Raw genomic sequence first — 19,787 nt, 5'->3', positions numbered from 1 at the left:
GTGATTGACAGTTGGCTCTCTTCTTAACTGATGTTGATTGAGTTGTATTGTGGGTAATATAGGCACCAGGTTTTAACAAGAGAGATATGTGCGATAAAATGATGATATCTCTGGGTCTGTGGCACAGATTTCTTTTAACTATCCACCGTGAGTCTTACAGTGTTATCGGAGTAAACAGTCTTAAACTGATGGATGCCTCTTTTAGCAGTTAATTGGAATTAATTAATTGTAATTGCACCTGTTGAACGATCACTATTTTGCAAAATCACATGGCTCTTTCACGAAACTCCCAATGGAATTTTTTAGGAATTTAAGGACCCGTAAAATAATATCTTTATGGAGGTGTTTTTGTGTACGGGAGTATTGTCATATCAAAAGTGGAAATGGACAAAAATGAGCTGTTGAAAGAACATTAATGTAAAATATGTTTGTATGCTGGAGCATTGAGATTTCCTTTCATTGCAACTAAAATACCCAGACTAAAAGTGTGTAGACCGGGGGGTCCGCATACTTTTAACCACATATTGAAGCTTTGATGCATGGATCAATAAATCAATCAACATCCAGCAGCACAAGTGAGAGGAAAGGTCAAAGACTATTTTAGCCCTGTACTGTACTTTTATACCTCTCATTGGGAAACTTTGTTCTAAATGATCGTCACAGACTCTCAGGAATATTTTGGGTAATTTCTCTAAGACGTCTGATCCTTAAAGTCTGCTATTGACTGCTTGTGTAAATCTACACTGAGGAACCAAACACAGATGAAGGTTTTATCTAAAGCTAGAGAGCTTGAAAACCATCAGGCTGTGTTTTTCACGTTTCAGTGAGCGCCTCATATGATCCTCCTTCTCTCTCAGTTCTCAGCGCCTGGAGTTGATTCACTGTTTGTTAGTCAGCGACTCTCCATTAACCCTGAGTGTGTCGAGGTCAACATCACTGAAAAGTGTTCCTCAGACCTGCAGAGTCTCACGGAGCTGCAGCAGTGCTCTTCTTTTTTATGTCACTGAGATGTCTTCCACATCAGTATTTATGTGTTTTTAGGGGGAAGTCTCCAGTTAATGGCCTCCACAGAGAATATGAAAAGAAAACAAAGACTGATAAAAGGAAACAACATAATACAACAACCTATTACGTCTATTAGCAGTCTGAAATCAAATCCTGTTCTGTGGGGCATTATTTTTCAGCAATAGTCATTCAATGCATTTAATATTCTGTAATTATCACTCTATAATGCTATAATGCTAATGGCGAAGTCTGCCACTCTGTTGAGCTGTTTTAAGTTACTGTTACGTTAACACATTTCCTAATGCTGCTACAAAATAAGATGATAAATAAGACGAGATTTCTGTCATTTTTTTCACAGCGGATCAGTTTAAAATATTGCAGGGATCCTCAAAGAAATTTAAAAAGTCTCTGTACACCTGAATATATTTCAGAGGAAAACACAACTTGAATAAAAATGAGGAAACTCCTGCATACTATCTATACACTCGCTGCTGGAATATATAATATATACCTGAACAGAAAAGTTGCAAACTAATCAATATTTCAGAGGTGTGCTAGACGATGTGCGGAGGTTTTCTGATTTTTATTCAAATATTGCAGGAAATAATGAGCAGTCAGGGGCAGCCACAGTGAGCTGTTAGATGACGAGCTGCACACCTCTTATTGTGCCCTGTTGTTGTGTGGAAAACTAATTGCAACATGTGCAGCATGAAATCAGATCCATGTTGTAATTATTATTGACCGACTTCTTTATCAAAACAGTGTGTTGCTGCTCTGTAGACAGAAACACCAGCTGCTCTTCTGATATATTTCTGACAAAGAGAGCAGCTGCAGTGTTAACTCTCATTTGATGTTACCACCTGTGTAACATTTGTGTCACAGATCTTAAGGATTATAACTTTAAAATTACTTTTTCTGTCTACTACAGCAACATGTGTTCTTCTTTGAGAAAGAAATCACAAACCAAGAGGGAGAAATTTATGTATTAAGTGTTTTGATTTCCTGATGGCTCATCCAAGTTTTACATTATTTCAATTTTCAATTTCAATCATCTACTTATGTAGCTGGAATCCTTATTTCCATATATCAAATCAAACCATTGCTCTTCAAAATCCCTTAGTGTCACACTGTCTGTCCGTGACTTGTAATTACAGCAGTTTGTTTACTTTGTCTCCGTAGCCTGCCAGCTGCTGTCAATCAAACACAGACACTGACACGCCCCTCCAGCTGCTGTCAATCAAACACAGACACTGACACATGCTTCCAGCTGCTGTCAATCAACCACAGACACTGACACGCCCCTCCAGCTGCTGTCAATCAACCACAGACACTGACACGCCCCTCCAGCTGCTGTCAATCAAACATAGACACTGACACGCCCCTCCAGCTGCTGTCAATCAAACACAGACACTGACACGCCCTTCCAGCTACTGTCAATAAAACACAGACACTGACACGCCCTTCCAGCTGCTGTCAATCAACCACAGACACTGACACACCCTTCCAGCTGCTGTCAATCAAACACAGACACTGACACACCCCTCCAGCTGCTGTCAATCAACCACAGACACTGACACACCCCTCCAGCTGCTGTCAATCAACCACAGACACTGACACGCCCTTCCAGCTGCTGTCAATCAACCACAGACACTGACACGCCCTTCCAGCTGCTGTCAATCAACTACAGACACTGACACGCCCTTCCAGCTGACAAATCAAAGTCAAGTTGTACTTCATTTGAAATGTCCAAAAGTCCAAATCAAATCTCTGGTTTGAGTCAAGTGTGAAGTGCTTTAGGGAAAGTCAAGTCTTTCCCTAATTTCAAGCAAAATCTTTTAGGCAGGTTGAAGTCTAAACCAATTTGAAATAACTGGGAAGTTTCAAGTCATTTGAAACAAGTCAAGTCTTCGCACAGACCTGAGAATGGATTTCTTTTGTTATTCTGGGATTTTACCAGATCAAAACTTGAGACTTAAATGTTTTTGTGTTCAAGTCTCAAGTAAAGTCAAATCTTCAATGTGTCAAGTGTCACAAAAAAATCCAGGTCACATCTAAAGTCCTTTTTTCAGTCATCTGTCTTACACACATCTAATGGAACTGATAAACTTACACTTAAATCAAGGGAAGGAAAAAAGAAATTACAAAACAGATAAATAACAAAATCAGTAAAGTGCACTCTGATCTCTTACTTTTGCAAAAGATAAACAGCTTGGAAGTTTCGTCTAATGCCGATCGAAGCTTTTTGCACCCACACCTCCCACTCCCACGGCCTCAGAGGCCTCGGTAAATATTTCAGCCATGAGGGAGGTTTAGTGGAGGACTGTGTCAGCCGGAGTGAGTAATGACTTAACACCAGCTTGATCTTCACAGATGGAGAAGAGGTCAGAGGGAGTGGGGGAGCTGAATTATTAAAGACCGGACAGCAGCAGGTCAGATCAGGTGTACATGATCAATGATGGAGGGGCACAGCTGGGAATCACTACTGTATCTCTGGGGATTACCGTCGTCGTTCTTACTTCACATGGTGATTTCAGTATAACGTAAACTTCCACAGGATGAATTCTGTCAGCACAGCAGCAGAGTCAGTGCTGCTCTGAGTTTCTCCTTTATTACACAAGTTTACACAGGCAGTATATCAGCAGAGCCACAGCTTCAGTCCTCCACCAGTGTCCAAACAGGATGCGTTCAGGTACAATGTCAAGTGTAGGTCACCTGTGTTTTGGCAGCACTCAGAGTCCGACACACAATCGCTGTAGTTACACACATAAAATGAAAGAAAATAGACTTAAAGCATAGAAATATGCATAGGGTATGCAGTTACACACAATTCAAACTGGAATGATGCCTCTCTGAAGATATTCTCTGCAAGCCTACGCAGAAACAGGTGTTATGGTCAATCGTTGGTTGCAGTGGAGCCAACATGCGCACCTTCCAAATCCAACAAGTCCTCCAATTTAAAGGATCAGATACATAATTTGACCATGTGACTATAGAACGACACATTTTCTAATCTGCTGCCCCTATCAGCAGTAATTAGCAGGACAATATCATTTGTTTGTGCTCTCCGAAACCATCACACATGACCGTATCCGTTCAGTCAGATGAGATGAACGACTGATAAACAAGGCTGAAACACCTCCTGTGTAAACACAACTTTAGTTGCTGGTTTGCTTCAATTAACATTTTATTTATTTTCAATAAAACTTTGTTGCTGATTTAGTAAAAATTCTCAGCTTCTCAGTGTGGGCAGTTGATTCTACTTAAGTTTATTGAACTTGTTATCTCTAGTTGAGTTAACTAAAGTCAGTTAATTTATATTTTCACAACTCATCAGACAACTTTAAACTGATTATTCAACTTAGGTTCAGTTAACTCGCATTTTTATGGCAGCAGGGAAACGTTTTCTGTTTCTAAGTTGAAACAGCTTGAAATGTTTTATAGTTCACCGAAGACAAATGCAGAATAAAATACTATCAGCAGCATAAACTCTGTAGTTGAACAGTAGCTGAAGTGCATTTCTCTCCATTTTTCATTTCATTAACTGCAGCAAACAGTTGTTTTGCATCAGGAACCAACCACTTTTGGTTGCATGTATATATAAATTTTATGTGAGGATCAGTTTGTAGCAATCTGTTACTATTAAAATATCTTTATTCTTCAGTGAAATCAGTTAAATGAACTGTTGTTTGGTTGAAAACATGCAGAATCTTGTGTGACACCAGCAAAAAATTCATTCATCCATCCATCCAGCGGTCACCTGTCTCTTGGTGTGTTCGCTGACTTCTCCCGGCATGTCGTGGGCGCTCTTGATGAGCGTGCGAGCGATGTGGTAGTAATACACCGAGATGATGGCCAGAGGGATCAGGAAGTAAACCAAGAAGATCATCACTGAGTGGATCTTAGGATGCATCTGATTAGACAACGGGTACGGCACGCAGTTCACAAAGGTCACGTTAGTGTCGTCCCTGTGACCCTGAGGAGCAGAGGAGAGGAAGAGGAGAGGAAGAGGAGAGGAGAAGAGGACAGAAGTAGAAAATAGAAGAGGGAGGGAAAGGAGAGGAGATGATGAAAAGAAGGATGTGGGAGAGGATAAATGGGGTAGATAAGAGGAAAGAAGAAGATGATGGCAACGGAAAAAGGGGTGAGAAAGGGAGAAAGAAGAGGAGAGAGGAGATAGAGAGGAGCGACACAAAGAGGAGGGAGGAAGAAATTGAGGAGAAAAGGCAAAATATGAGGGTGTACAGTAAATGAGAGGATGGAGAAAAGAAGGGGAGAAGAAGATAATAAAAGATGAATGATGGGAAAAGAGGAGGAGGAGTGAACAAACAAAATAAGAAAGGAATCAAGTGGGGAGGGATGAAGAGGAGAAACAATGCACAAAAATAAAAGGAGAGGACAATTAGGAGACAAAAAAAACAGATTATAGGAAAAGAAAAATGGATAGAAAAGTGAAAGAGGAGAGGAGAGATAGAGGACAGACATTACAACACATCAGTAAAGCTCGTAAAGCAGATTGACGAGTAAAACGGAGGCACTTGTCATTCATAAATCTGATGATAAAAGAGTTAATAGCCGTCGGGGGTGATGTTTGTTCGTCTGGTGGGAAACCCCGCTGAGACGCTCGTTGCAGTTTCATCCTCTCTGTCGGTGATGAGCCTTCAGCAGGAAGTGATGAACAGCAAACATTCAGTCTGAACGTACAGGAGGTCAAAACATCTGCCGGCAAAAAGCTGTTAGCATCAGATTACGCTCATATCTACATACCGTTTGGTGGATTGTTGAGTCACAATGGAGCGAATCATTGATTTCATCCTTTTAAGTTCATACTTTGAAAGCTCTGTGAGGTGTGACTGATTCATTTAAGTGCTGGCACTCCATGTAAACATAATTAGTAATTAAAAAATAATCGTTAAGCAATGTAATAAAATGTGATTTTTATGTTTTTATTTTTGTTTTCCCCTTTTTGCCTGCTGTGCACATGTTGTCAAATTGATGTTGTTTTCCTCATCTGCTTGTTTTTTTCTTATGTGTTTTCTTAAAGGCAATTTTCTATATTTTTCTTCTTGTCAACAAAACTCATGCTTGGAGTCAAACCAACAATGAACTGATCTACTAACAAGTACTGTGTGTGTATCTAAAGCCTGATATATCTCATTCATCTGTGCTGTAGACCTCTGTTGTTGTGCAAAACTATTAAAAACACATTAATGAGTCACACCGCTGCACTGGGTGACACCTTCCTTCATCGTGAAGAGTTTGGTCACGTTAGTTTGTTTAGAAACAACTCTAAAAAGCAACAATAGCGTTGAGATTATTCGCCGCTGCTCATGTGTGTGAACGTGGTTCTGCGTACAGAGCTTCACTCGCCGCCGTCTGCAGGGTCACAGGAACATGTCACCCAGTGCAGCGGTGTGACTCATTGATGTGTTTTTAATAGTTTTTGGACAACAACAGAGGACGTTTCAATTATCTAGTTTTTTTTGTTCCTGTTTCCTTTTAAATAATTATTATTTTCAGTCTTTATTTGGTAGGAGAGAGTGCAGATATACAGGTAATAGTGTTCTGTCTCTAACAAAGTCCGCTATGTTTTTATGAATATGTTAAAATGTCAAGAAATTAAAACAAAACCAACTTGAAACATTGACTTTCCATATTGAGTCTCCAGAGTAACAACATCTATAGTTGAAACAATCTGTAGTTGAAATCAAGGACCCTGTTTACACCTGGTATTAACATCCGTCTCTGGTGATCCAATCACAAGTGGACAGCTCTAAGTACAGGTGTAAACGCACCCACAGACGCATTGAGGACAGATTGAGATCCAATCACTCAGACCACATTTGGAGGTGGTCTGGGTCGCATGTGGCCACATTCTTTTAGTAGTGTAAACGCAAATGCGTCCTGGGCCACATTGGAGGACCACCTACTCAACTGACGTCCTCTATTTTCCGGCAGACTAGACACAGGACCCTCCGTCCAAAGAATATTTACCCTGTTATCAAACCAGTTGAACACAGCTTTGGACGAATAACGAACAAATTTGTCCAACTTCAGGTTATAGATGGTTAAAAGGGGAAGATTTGCCTTTAAGTCTTAACTATGTTATCATTATACAGTAATATTTGTTGTATTTTTGGCGTTTTACCTGCATGGAGACGACTTGTGAGAAAATGGCCTCAGGAACAGCCAGCAGGACAGACAGCAGCCAGATAGAAACGGCCTTGAGACACGTCCAGAAGACAGCGCTGGATGTCTGGATGTCCATCGGGTTCACTATGGCCTTGTACCTGACAGAGACAGACAGAAGTGTCAATAAAGCATCTAAAAGCCAAACAGAGCAACAGGTAAACGTCAGAGTAAATGATCTCAACTCATCGTGTAATCTGGAAACAACCACCGAACAGTGTGATGATGTAACACTGTGCTGCGACATTTGATAGTTTGATTCCTACAGTATTCTGCTTTAAATTGCAAAGTGAATAATTAACATGTGAACTGTTATCGATAAAGTTTCAATATATTCATATGATCCTGTGGTGGTTATATTGCATTGCGTTACAGTGCAGAAGAGTCTACAGGTGTGCCAGCAGCTCTGTGAGGCTGTGATGTACAATGTAAAGAAAAGTTCAGGTTCAAGTTTATTTGTATAACACAATATCATATAAAAGCATTACAAAGTGCTTTACAGAGTGATGGAGCAGTGGATGTTCCCATCTTTAGGTGCATAAACACTGAAGTTTTTGAGCAAACTGTAAAATATTGGACAAGTTTTAAAGGACGGTGTTCACAGTTTTTAAAGTCTGTCCTAAAACAACAGTCACTGTATTTAAAACTGTATTCAACATTTATTTAAAAGTTTATCTGAATATAGTATGAGGGGAAAGTCCCTCTTTTTGTTACTATACTTCCACTGCAGCTCATCAGGGAAACACTGTCCGAGGTAACACAAAGAAGACTGCTAAAAAGACTGTAAATCTGTCAGATATCAACTTGATATGACTAACTCAGACTGCTGAAGCCTCATATAAGCTTCACATCAACTTCTAAATGCATTTTTGCACAAAACGGAGACTTGATTTTATCATAAGTGCCTCGTGAAGGGATAACTTAGTAGCCAACATGAACAGGATGAATAATTAAACAGAGCTGAAAGATATGGGCACTTGACTGTTATTTTAAGAAAGACTTGAAAAACTGTGAACCTGTCCTTTAATTTTGACCTAAATTCACAAAAAACATAAATATCAAGCCATCAAAAACCAAATCGCACAGGTATCCATCCAATCCATGTTTCACTCTAAATCACAATTAACTTTACAAAAGCCAAAAACCTCAAAACTAATAAATAATAAATGGAAAACACCACCTACTGAAACTACAGTAAATCACTTCTGACTCTCCTGCTCTCAAATCTGATCCCTCTCAGTGTGACATTTGAAAATAAGAGTGAATCATGACTTTACAAAGTGACTGGGAACTCCCTCACTACACTGATTTAATACAGAGCACTTGTTTTTTTCTCTGATGACAACACACACACAAATATTTCAACATCAACAGCCTGTACTCTCATCTTCCTTTAGATGACATATTGAGCCTAATTTTTTGAAGTAAATTCATCTACTGGCACATCCTGCATGTGACTAACTGTTGACAAAATGAAAAGAAATGTTTAATTCTTTACAAGACAAGTAATAAATAGGTTTTAGGTGTATGTACTTTAATATTGTTTTAGATTGCAGTGCATGCAGAACAATGCTTTATAAAGACAAGTGAATGCACAAAATGAACAATAAACCAATGGAGTAGTGTAGTAAGAAGGAATTTAACTATGATATATAGAAAATAAAGCATGTAAAATGTACAGCACAGCATCCATGAGCAGTATATCCCCAATCGTTTTAGTTTGTTGATGAATAAAACGTTATCATCAGCATATATGAGAACAAAATTAATTCTTTCTACTGAGAAAGAGTTCAGTGTTTCCACATGACATCTGACTGCTGTTAGACGTCTTCATGAGACACAAACCAACATCCTGAACAGCATGTGTGCGTTGGTTTTGTGTGTGCGTGTGTGTGTTTCTTTAGTAATCAAGTGAATTTGGGGTTTATCAGGGTTGGTAGTATGCTGTGATCCCATCGGGACCCCGTCTTTATGGGTGGGGGTGATGGCCTCTGCCCAGTCTGCCTGTGTGAGTGTGATACTACCATGGTGTGTGTGTATTAACCTGTGATGTCTTTTAGGTGCCTGAGAGGCTTGATTGTGGTGGCTAACCTGATCTGGAGCACCTGGGCCCAGTGCTCCCATAGGCTATAAAAACCTCAGTATTCAGTCAGGCTACAGACCACCACACCTCACATCCCGGTTCATTTTCTTTATTATAATAAATGTTAATTTGCTGGCATTTGTTGGCGTGTCCATTCCCGCTCTTTGTCATAGCCTACGGGCATGTGGGTGACACACACACACACACACACACAGGTGTGATGCCTTGCAGCAGTGCTGCTCCTGCAGTGCAGGTCAGTTCCCATGGTGCACTGCTGTGGTGCACAGCAGCAACAATAAATCCTGATCATCCACTCACTTTGACCTTTTACCTTCTAAAGCTATGAGGAGAAATACAAGGGCTGTGTTCCAAATCACATACAAACTGCATACTACCTACTACATGAACTATTAGGAATGCCATTACCAGCAGATTCACACTGAAATATACTCAAGCAATGCAGTCACATGACGATATTGCAGTCCGCCATTGCACAGTCTGAAGAGATGCAATGCAAATTTGGGCAGTTGCTCACGCCGCATATTCATAAATTCTTGCTAATCTAGTATACATCCAGGCATTTCTCGCATACACAAGATCATACTATGCAGTTGGAACAAACTACATACTCAATTTGACGTTGTAATTAGTATGAATAGTACGTTAGTATTAATAACACAGACAAGCAGCTCCTTCAGTTTTCTTCACGTCGCTGAGTGACTGCAGGCTTCAACAAACCTCCTCTCAAAACAGCTCCACACTTTTATTATTCAGCAGCTCACACAGAATAATAAAAAGACATTTTGGCTGAACTTCAACATGGATCTACGAATAAACAGATTAAATTAGACCTCAAAAAGCTGCCACTGTAGATATCCACATTAATAAAATCATAAAAACCATTATGAAATGAACCCATCATCCCTCTTCAGATTTTCTGGTCCAAACATAAATCATTGAATAATTATATAATTTCTCTTTTGACAGCATTAGCGGCTCCAGATGTTAGTTAATGAGAAACTCCATCAGCCATTGGACGGCTGCAAACCAGAGGACAAGGAGAGGAAACACTATATTCATAATTATTCTTTATGTGTAATCATGGAGCTGCATTTTAAACTCCTCATTAGGCAGAAAATCTGTGATTCAGCAGGACAGAGACACAGAACAGGACTCGTTTATAGCGCTGACTGACAGCCATCTGTTGATTTAACGGAGCTGAAGCTGCTTTTAAGCCAGCTTAAGTCTAAAACGCTGTTTTCCAACAAAAACGACTGTGATGTGTCCACAGCAGAAGTTTCAGTTTGTTTCTACAAATACCTTCGTCCACATTAAAACACCAAAACAGGTGATTCTCCTCCTATCGGGCATGTGCAGACGACCACCATCGATATAACAGCATTTCTACAAAGCTCCGTTTTTCTCGTACACACTACGACAGCAAGCCGGCGTTTTAACATTTACAAACTCTGAAGGATGTTTTGGAAAATGTATGTTTTCGGAGGAGAAAAATGCTGTTTCAGTCTGGATGGAGGGCCGAAAGGGAGAAAGTTATGAAATGGTTAACTCAGGCTTTTTTTTTGTTTTTGCTTTATTGTTTATATTCAGGCTTTTCACACAGTCACTGTATATCTTTGACAGCAACAGTCATGTGAGTTTATTGCATGTCACATTGCTTTACGATGTCATTTTGAGGCTGTCAGGTAACGTGATGAATGTGTGGTGAATCGTAGCTCAACTCAAGTGTTGTACTCAAGCACAATTTTGAGGTACTTGTACCTGTATTTTCTTGTACTATTTTCAATTTATGCCAATTCAGAGGAAAATAGTGTACTTTTTACTCCACTAAATTTTTTTTCCAGCAATATCTTTATTTAAATTTTAAAATTGCTTCCAACAACAAAGAAATATGTTTTCATCCAGCAAGAGAAATATAAAAAAGCAAATAGATTATTGTCCAACATTGAAATTAAGCCTTCCCTCACATGCCAGACATTTGGAAGATAATAACAGAACAATAATAAATTGAAAAACAAATAATTAGTAAATATAATTAATAAAATAATCAGTGAAATTCAAATAATAAGAAAAATTAAATAATTAAAAAAATAAAGGTAATTAGTTTCTGTTTGTTATATTCATATCTTCCTTTTATTATTTATACATTGTTGTCATAAAGTTCACATAGAAAACAACAAACAAGCATTAACAGGAGTTAGTTCATTTAAATACCTCGTCACTACATTTATTTTACTTTTTTTTAACATTTACTTGTTGCTTCTCAGATTTTTCATCTCACAACTCCTCAGATTTATCTGGTGACCCCCTTGGAGGGGCCCGACCCCCGAGGTTGGGCACCAGTGGACTAAACTAACTGTATATAAAGTAGTTATACAGTAATTTAAAGTACATTGCAGGACAAAGTTATTATAAAATACTGTAGAATGTGTTTCTCAGCCTTGTGATGCTTGTACTCGACTGTCAGGAAGTTAAAGTGTGTTTATGCCTCTCTGACTGTTTCCAGAGCTGCTTTCATGACCGGAGTTTGTATTTCCACCAGAATATCGCACACTGCTGTTCTGTCGGATCCTATTTTAATAACTCAAGACTCAAGCATATTTAAAAAAAAAAAGCAGTTTTTCCCCCTCTCTCTTCCTGCTGTATTTTATTCAGAGACACAAACAGGGTCACAGTGAGGTCGGATCGGTCCGGCGTTTCATTGAGAATGATTCATTCAGACTGTGTCATACACTTCTCACCCATAAATCTTACATCAATGTGCTGTACTTTATGTTTTATTGATGTGGTGGTTTATTGATTATTAATGTCATGTGGGAGCAGGTTTTCAGTTTTGTCCCCGGGGGCTTTAAATTTTGGCGGACGAAGTCCGAGGTGAGTCAGAGTTGCAGGTGATATTAAAGCAGTAAGAATGTTAAAAATGGAGCAAATCAAATGAAACTTACAGGTCAGTGCAATTCAAAGTGCTTCACAGATGACTGACCAGCTGATAATTAGATTATTATTAGAGACTAATGCACACAAGACATGAAAATAATGAAAATAAAACCAATAAAAGAGGTGCAAATTGAAAAAAAACAACAGTAAATTTGATAAAAGACAATGACAAATATAAAAGATCAGATGGAGTAAAACATCCGAATCAAACAAGAGGCTCAAGAGGTTTGAATTTTAAAGACATCAACACTTTCAGCTGCTGTTAGATCTTCATCAGACTGTTTAAACAGCTCACAGCATAAAAACTAACAACTAACTGCTTTTGAACGGCACTTTAGAACAAAAAAGAGACTCGTGCCAGAGGACCTGAGGATCATGGTTTATACTTTGCAAGCATGTCAGACAAGTGGGCTGCTGCAAGACCATGAAATGCTTTAAAAACTAGTTGAATAATTAACAAATCAAGAGGAAAAAAAAACATCAAAAGACTGAAAACTGACCAATGCAATCAATGTAGATGTAATGATTATAGTCTAAATATAGATTTTTGAGGCTGATAATGATAATGATACTGTGTTTACACAACCTGTGACATAAATAAACATTGTTGATGAGTTTTTTTAAGTCCAAGAAACTATAGAACAGTGACACTGTTTGAAAATGTACCTTTGACATTTCTGTACTGCAATTTCTAGTCATTTATCAGCTGACATATACAACAATACAGATATACGGTATCTGCAACGAACTGATACTGGCAGATTTATCAGTCAAGCTTTAGTAATAATGCCAACAATGGAAAGTCTGTATGAGCAACAAAAGGAGAAAGATGTGGAAACACTGTTCACCATCTCATGATGTAAAAAGCATGAAAATGTATTTTATTTCCCTGGGAAATGTGGTCACCCAAATATTACACCACTATGTGATGGTTGAACATGTGATTTTAACACCACATTCATTAATCTGCTGCTGGAACAGCCTCTTCTGCTTTCCACCAGATGTTTAAACCTGGCTGCAAGGATTTCCTCTAATTCAACCAAAAGAGCATTAAAGGACAATTTTTCAAGTGTCTTAAATCAACAGTCAGTGAAAGAGGTTTTTCCTCGCTGTAATCATTCTTCCTGTTCATACTGGCTGTTAAAAGATCCCCTTCAAATGTGCTTTCAATGGAAGTGATGGAGGACACACAATCATTTAGAGCAAACAAAAGTTGATGTGAAGCTTATATGAGGCTTCAGCAGTCTGAGTTAGTCATATCAGGTGGATATCGGCCACATTTACAGTCTTTTTAGCATCAAATTCCCTCTTTGTGTTTCCTTGTTGAGCTGCGGTGGAAGTATGGTAACATAAAGAGGGACTCTGGCACTAAAAAGACTGTAACGTTGAAAGATATCTACATGATTTGACTCATTTGAAGCTTCACATTAGCTTCAGATAAAGTTTTAAATATAAACTTTTCCATAAATACAGTAGTAAACAAACACAAAGACATACGTTTAGGGATGCGTGGTGCTGTAATTACTGTACAGAAGAAAGACAAAAAGAAAACAGAAGATGCGACTTTTGAATCGCTCAGGGAGGAAGGACGGAGAATTCCTGTCTGAGTGAAGAGGAGAGAAAGTTCAGCGAGAACTTCATCCAACAGCTCAACGTGACTTTTGTTGAGTTTTGAGAGGAAGTAAACCCAAACGAAAAGCTTTATTTTCATTTTTATATTTTCAAGTGACACATCAGAGTGAATGAATGAATGAACAAAATCATGTAAAATCGTTCTCGCATTGTTCGAAGTGTGTGTGTGCACTTGTGTGGAACATATTTTGGGTCTTGGCGAGGTCCAGTATTGATGTTGGCTGATAAAACCTGGCTCACAGTCAACGTTCCAGTTCATCCCAAAGCTGTTAGAAGAGGTTTGGGTCAGGACTCTGAGCACACCAAACCAGGAAAACCAGGACAGAAAGGGACAAACACAACCTGTTGACACAAAGTTTAATATATTAAACGCAGGAGCATTAAGACTTCCCTTCATTGGAACAAATAGGCCCAAAGTAGTAAAACTTCTACACAGCCACTAAACAGTTGGCAGTTCTCTACAGCCTAACAGTCCCTGAGGATGTATCTGTTACTGAGAAGCTGTACTTCAGGTCCAGGGTCAGTATCATCTGTCTGAATCTGTCCAAATGTTCTGAATATGAGAGAGGGTGCATGCCCTTGCAAATAAATTAAGTTATTGCTTGTGATCTTTTATTTGCAGCCCTCTCAAAGGTGGAACATGGAGCGTAAATATCAAACCGTGCTGCTGCAAAAACATTTCCTCCTCCTGTGTTTGTGGTTTTAGGAAAGTATCGATCTGTTGTCTCTTCCACTTTAGTCAAAGAGGAAGAGACAACAGATCAAACTGCAGCCTCATTATTTCAGCTTCACATAAACTTTTAGATACTTTTTTTTTCTTTCACAAAACAAGGACGGTGGATTTTGTCCTCCATCACTTACATTGTAAATGCATTATGTCTTCTAATGGGCATTATGAGCAGGAGGAATGATTATGGGAAGAAAAACCTTTTTTCTTTGTTCACTTCTGTTTTAAGACGAACTTGAAACTAACCTTCAAGGCCTGAATGAGACACTAAGGCAGCGTACTGCTGTGTGAAACAGGCAAAGTGTGAAATAAAAGTTTCTCAAACCATATAAACCATCATTTTCACTTTTTAAACCATATCAGCCCCACATGTTTTCAGCAAAGCCTTGAATCTTTTACTGTCCATCACATTTGGCATTTTTGGTATTAAACCCAACTCATAGCTGCATAAGAACCAATATGTTTTAAACAGATTGGTTGGAACAAACCCTTCAGTCGTCTGTGTGAGCAACACCAGCCGGTTTCTAGTTTTTATCTCCTGACAACCAGTCTGCTAAAATGAATAAAACTCGGGGGCTCAATTCTAAAATCTCGCCTAGAACGTCGTCTCTTTAGGTACCGACTGGATCATTTTCTAGTTTTAATGACACATGGAAGTTTCTGTGTATAACAACTTACCAACTTATCAACTTATCATGTTATAGCGAGAAAAGTTTGTTTTAATGAGATACATTTACTTCATGAAATAAGTTTTGTGTTTTAATGATTAAGTGATGTGCTGCCATAAGATGCTGTTTATTCTTGTACAGTTCGTGAGGTATTGCATGAATTAATTTGTCCTGATAACTCGTGTGCCCATAGTGTTACAGATAAAACTTAAGGAAGAGATACTTTTGTCACAGCTGTTAGCATTTGGCTAAAACTTTTCTACATCAGTTCCTCTGACTTGTTAGAATAGAGAAGCTCCAGGTCTCAAAATCTTCTAATTATGAGATATTATTATTTTCTTTTTTTGGTCAGCAGTCCTGTATTAAGAGTGTTCTGTTTGTATGGATGATATATTAGTCCTTTAATCTCATTTGTTACAGTTAAAACACATGAATGGACTGAAAAACGCCATAAAATTACGTCTTTATTCCAGTTTTCTGATTCCAACACTGCATTTTGTTTTCTCTACTAAAAATGATGCGAGGGGCTCGTTTACATTTCCAAACAGATATAAAACTTACAGGAAGAAAAGTTATAGCGTAATAAAAAAGTAACGTATAATAGCGCGTTTATATACATGCACTCATAAATCAAACTCTGCTGTGTCATGATGTGATTCAGTGGAGCTGTGAAATCAGCACAACTGTCAGAGCCTCGACTGTTTATCTTCAAGGTTTGTGAAAAAAAAAAAAAAAACAGACTGAAGAGCGTCTCCGTCTGTGTGAGTCACCCTCCGCATATGAAACTGTCCATTAATCACACTCGCTGGATTCAAAACTGTTTTCTAACCTTTATTTATTCAAGGAAAGGTGACGCCTCCTGCTGCCCTTTCATTCAGTCACACACACACACACACACTCACTCACTAGAGGAAGCTGGTCAACGGTTTTCTGCTTTACACCCACAGAGCAGCTCCACCGGCCTTGCACCTCAGTAGCATTAACATCAGAGGTGTAGAGGTGTGTGTGTGTGTAAGTATACGCACCTCTGAGCAGATATATTTATCATATACCTGCCTAAAAACAGACACACATATGTATTAATGTCCATCTTGCAGAGCAAAGTTGCAGCCAATCATGTTTTTTTTAATGTAATCTGTGGTGTTTATTGCACATGAATGAGATATTGTTCCCTGATTTTAGTCTTAACAGAGGGAACTGACTGGGCCGAATTGTTTCTAATGAATGTGGTCACGCTGTACAGATCAGATCACGTTGAGAGCCTGATCACATCCAGATGTGGTCTGGCTGTTCTGAGTGAATTTACACCTGCATTGACGTGTTTTTTCTTTGTTCAGATAACGTATCCAGATACAGATCACGTGTTAACGCCAGGTGTAAATGAGGTAATAACGAACAGTGAAGAAGAACACAAAACAACTGTCACAGCAAAGAGAAAAACAGTGAAGTCTGTTCATCGATCTGATGTGTTTATTTGATCTTTCACTTGTTTAGTTTTGACAAACTAGACCAATGCAAAACATTTACCAAATGTTTAAACAATGAGAAACAAACTAAACACTTGTAGCAGCCAAACTCCCTCCAAAATATGACATACTCGTTATGAATATTCATGCAACGTGACTTCCAGTTCATCAGAGTTTAGAAAAACACATTTAAGGATCCTTCAGTTTAAGTTACTTTCCTGTTTCATCATCGTTCTATTAGCAGAAAACCAACTGGGATCAAATGTCTGTTCAGAGAAATTAAAGACGGAGCTCAAGGCCAGTTCAGAAAGAAACAACTAATTATGGTTAATTACTTCTATTAACATGAATAATAAATCAATTATCCCTCTCTTTATTTACCAATCAAATAATACATCACATTATATATATATACATAACTTTTTGTGTTGATCCACAGTGCAGGAAGTGGGTCACTCAGATGTATGTAGAAGTAATACTACAACTACAAGCAATACTGCAATATAAAAATACTCTTTTAAAAATAAAAGCCTTTTATTGAAAATCTCAGTTAAGTAAAAATACCTCAGTATTAGCAAAATGTGCTCAAAGTACCAAAAGGTATGTGACTCATAATTCAAGTCCTCTTGTACGTGTTAACCTCTTAGACCCTGTTTACACTTGGTTTTAAAATGTATCTTGAGTGATCGGATCACAAGTGGACAGAGACCACTGAGGACTCTTCTCATTTCTTTATTTCCTGCCTCCTCGTCTCCTCTCTCATCCGTCCTCCTGCCTGTGACCCGGAAATCTATCTCAGCGTGTCACGTTTAAGGATGTCTCAGTTCCTAAAATGCATCTGGAGGAGAGAGGAGGCTTGCCGGAGGAGCTATGAGTGAGGATACACAGGTGTATCTTTTCGGCACTCGTGACGTATAAAAGATATAAGATATAAGAGGCGTGACGCACAGCTGGAATATACAAACCATTTGTAGTGCTTCACACAATAAAATATATAAAGGATATGTGTGTGTGTGTGTGTGTGTGTGTGTGTGTGTGTGTGTTTGTGTGTGTGTTAAATAAAATATAACAATGTATGACATCCCTACATTCTTGTCATATTATGCCACATTGTGATTTGAATTAGTAAAGTAAATATATAAGTTGTCATGAACACTGTTCTGCTCATCTGTCAGAGATCATAGAATACAGCGACAGGCTGTAACAAAACCATGGACAGATGACGCAGCTCTGCCGCATGTTATATTTAATTGACATGACGGCTCCGAAGCGAGGACGTCTCATTTTGTTAAACGCCTGTTGCCTCGACTCCTCTCTCCTCGTGTCTCTTCCTCGCCTCCTCAGGTGGGAGGGACTAAGACGCGAGGAGAGGAGGCGAGGAAAGGAATCAAGGATGTACAAACTGAGAAATGAGAAGAAGGGCATGACGTATTGTGATCTGATCACTCAAACCACTTGCTGAGGTGGTCTGGGACGCATTTGACTACATATCCTTTGTAGCGTAAATGCTAATGCGTCCCCGACAAGGACGTAACAGGTATATACATCATCAATGCAGGACATGGCGGTTGTTTTAGTGACTGCGCGCCAACGCCAAATGACTTCGTCCTGCCAATCTCAGCAGTTGGAACAGCCCGTATATGTATTTTAGTTCTTGAAACATCTTGTTCAGCCTGTGCTTGTTTGGCGACAGACTGATGTAATAACTGTGCGCGGCGCCCTTTGACCTTCTGATGGAAGTGACATAGGCGGTAATGAAAACAGCCTCTTTGATATTCTATTATTGGATTATAATTTCTGCGGCATTAATGAGTAAGTAGTGTTGTAGTTGGTACAGATGCTGCTAATTTTAACCTTTTAAGTAAGTAAGTAAAGGTTATTTGTATAGCAGCTTCCACAGATACAAAATCACAAAGTACTTTATATTAATGAGAAAAAAAAAGGCGATATTAAAACAAGCGAAGGCTGAACAATAGGATGTTTAAACTGGTTTGGGATGGAGCCAGTTGAAGGGGAGAGATTGATCATGGCTACAATAGAGGAGCCAATTTAATTAAAAACATTTAAAAACAAGGATGAAGCAAGAATGTCAAGGAGGCCAGACGAAGATTTAATTTTCTGCAACAATTTAGTGATGTCCTCTAAGGAAACAGGAGAAAATGAGTTCTGGATTGTATTTTGGTGTGATGATGGAGGAATATTTGCTCTGATATCAACGACTTTGTCAACATTTAAGAAGATTATTGCATAAGTGTTAGAGAAGACGGACACTTGTGGAGCAGTCGGAAAGACGATAGTGTTTATAGTCCCAAAGAGAACTTCTGAATTTCTTTCGTTAGTTGACGTAAAGTTGGCAAAATAGGCCGTCCAACCTTCCCTCATCATTTCATTCAAACTGATTAAAACCTCTTTAATCTGCAGCCGATGGACCTCTAGTTTGGTAGCTTTCCATAAGCGTTCTGTCTTCCTGCGTTTCTGCCTAAAATTGCGGATTGACTCATTAATCCGTGGTGAGGATTTGACAGAGGAGAATTGTCTAAATTTAAAAAGGAGCCACTATATCCAATACAGAGGAGCACTGTTCCTTAAATAACTGAACCAAGGTCCCCACATCATTACGGCTTAACAGCACATCGGGGTCAAATTAAGTTTTCGGCTGTGCTCTGGTTAATGATGCGCCTACGAGACGTGTGTTTATGGGGCGGCGGATCCAAAAATGACCACAAACATCCGAAATAACCCACTTATGATCGCTGACGAGGAAATCCTCCAAGTGAACATTATCAGTAGTTAGACCGTGTGAAAAAGTATGCCCCACTTTATGTGTGAGTATAAAGTTAAAAGACTAATATCAAGAAAGTCAGATGCAACCTTAGACGTGAAAGTTTAAAATCACCAACGATTAAAACTTTGTCCAACTTTATAACTGAAGGTAAGAACTCAGCTGGGCCAGGAGGTCAGTAAATGAAAATACAGTAGAAAGGCTTCAAACTACATAGAATAGAGGCTGATTGATGGTGATATTAGTTAGTTTTGCTTATTTTTCTTCAAATAAAGAAGGAACA

The 19,787-nt window shown here is 38.8% G+C and overlaps 1 protein-coding gene across 1 annotated transcript in view; it reads right to left on the bottom strand.

Moving 5' to 3' along the window:
- nmbr (neuromedin B receptor) overlaps positions 1-19,787 on the bottom strand; it is a 79,572-nt gene that overhangs the window by 32,465 nt on the left and 27,320 nt on the right. Inside the window, exons 2-3 of the mRNA XM_067572442.1 lie at positions 7,151-7,292; positions 4,763-4,978 (exon numbers count right to left, since the gene is read on the bottom strand). Coding sequence (XP_067428543.1) covers positions 4,763-4,978; positions 7,151-7,292 — 358 coding nt within the window. The remainder of the gene's footprint in view (positions 1-4,762; positions 4,979-7,150; positions 7,293-19,787) is intronic.

The sequence above is a fragment of the Thunnus thynnus genome, chromosome 18, assembly GCF_963924715.1.
Source record: "Thunnus thynnus chromosome 18, fThuThy2.1, whole genome shotgun sequence".
In the NCBI taxonomy this organism is placed as follows: domain Eukaryota; kingdom Metazoa; phylum Chordata; class Actinopteri; order Scombriformes; family Scombridae; genus Thunnus; species Thunnus thynnus.
This window is presented reverse-complemented; position numbering and strand designations above follow the sequence as displayed.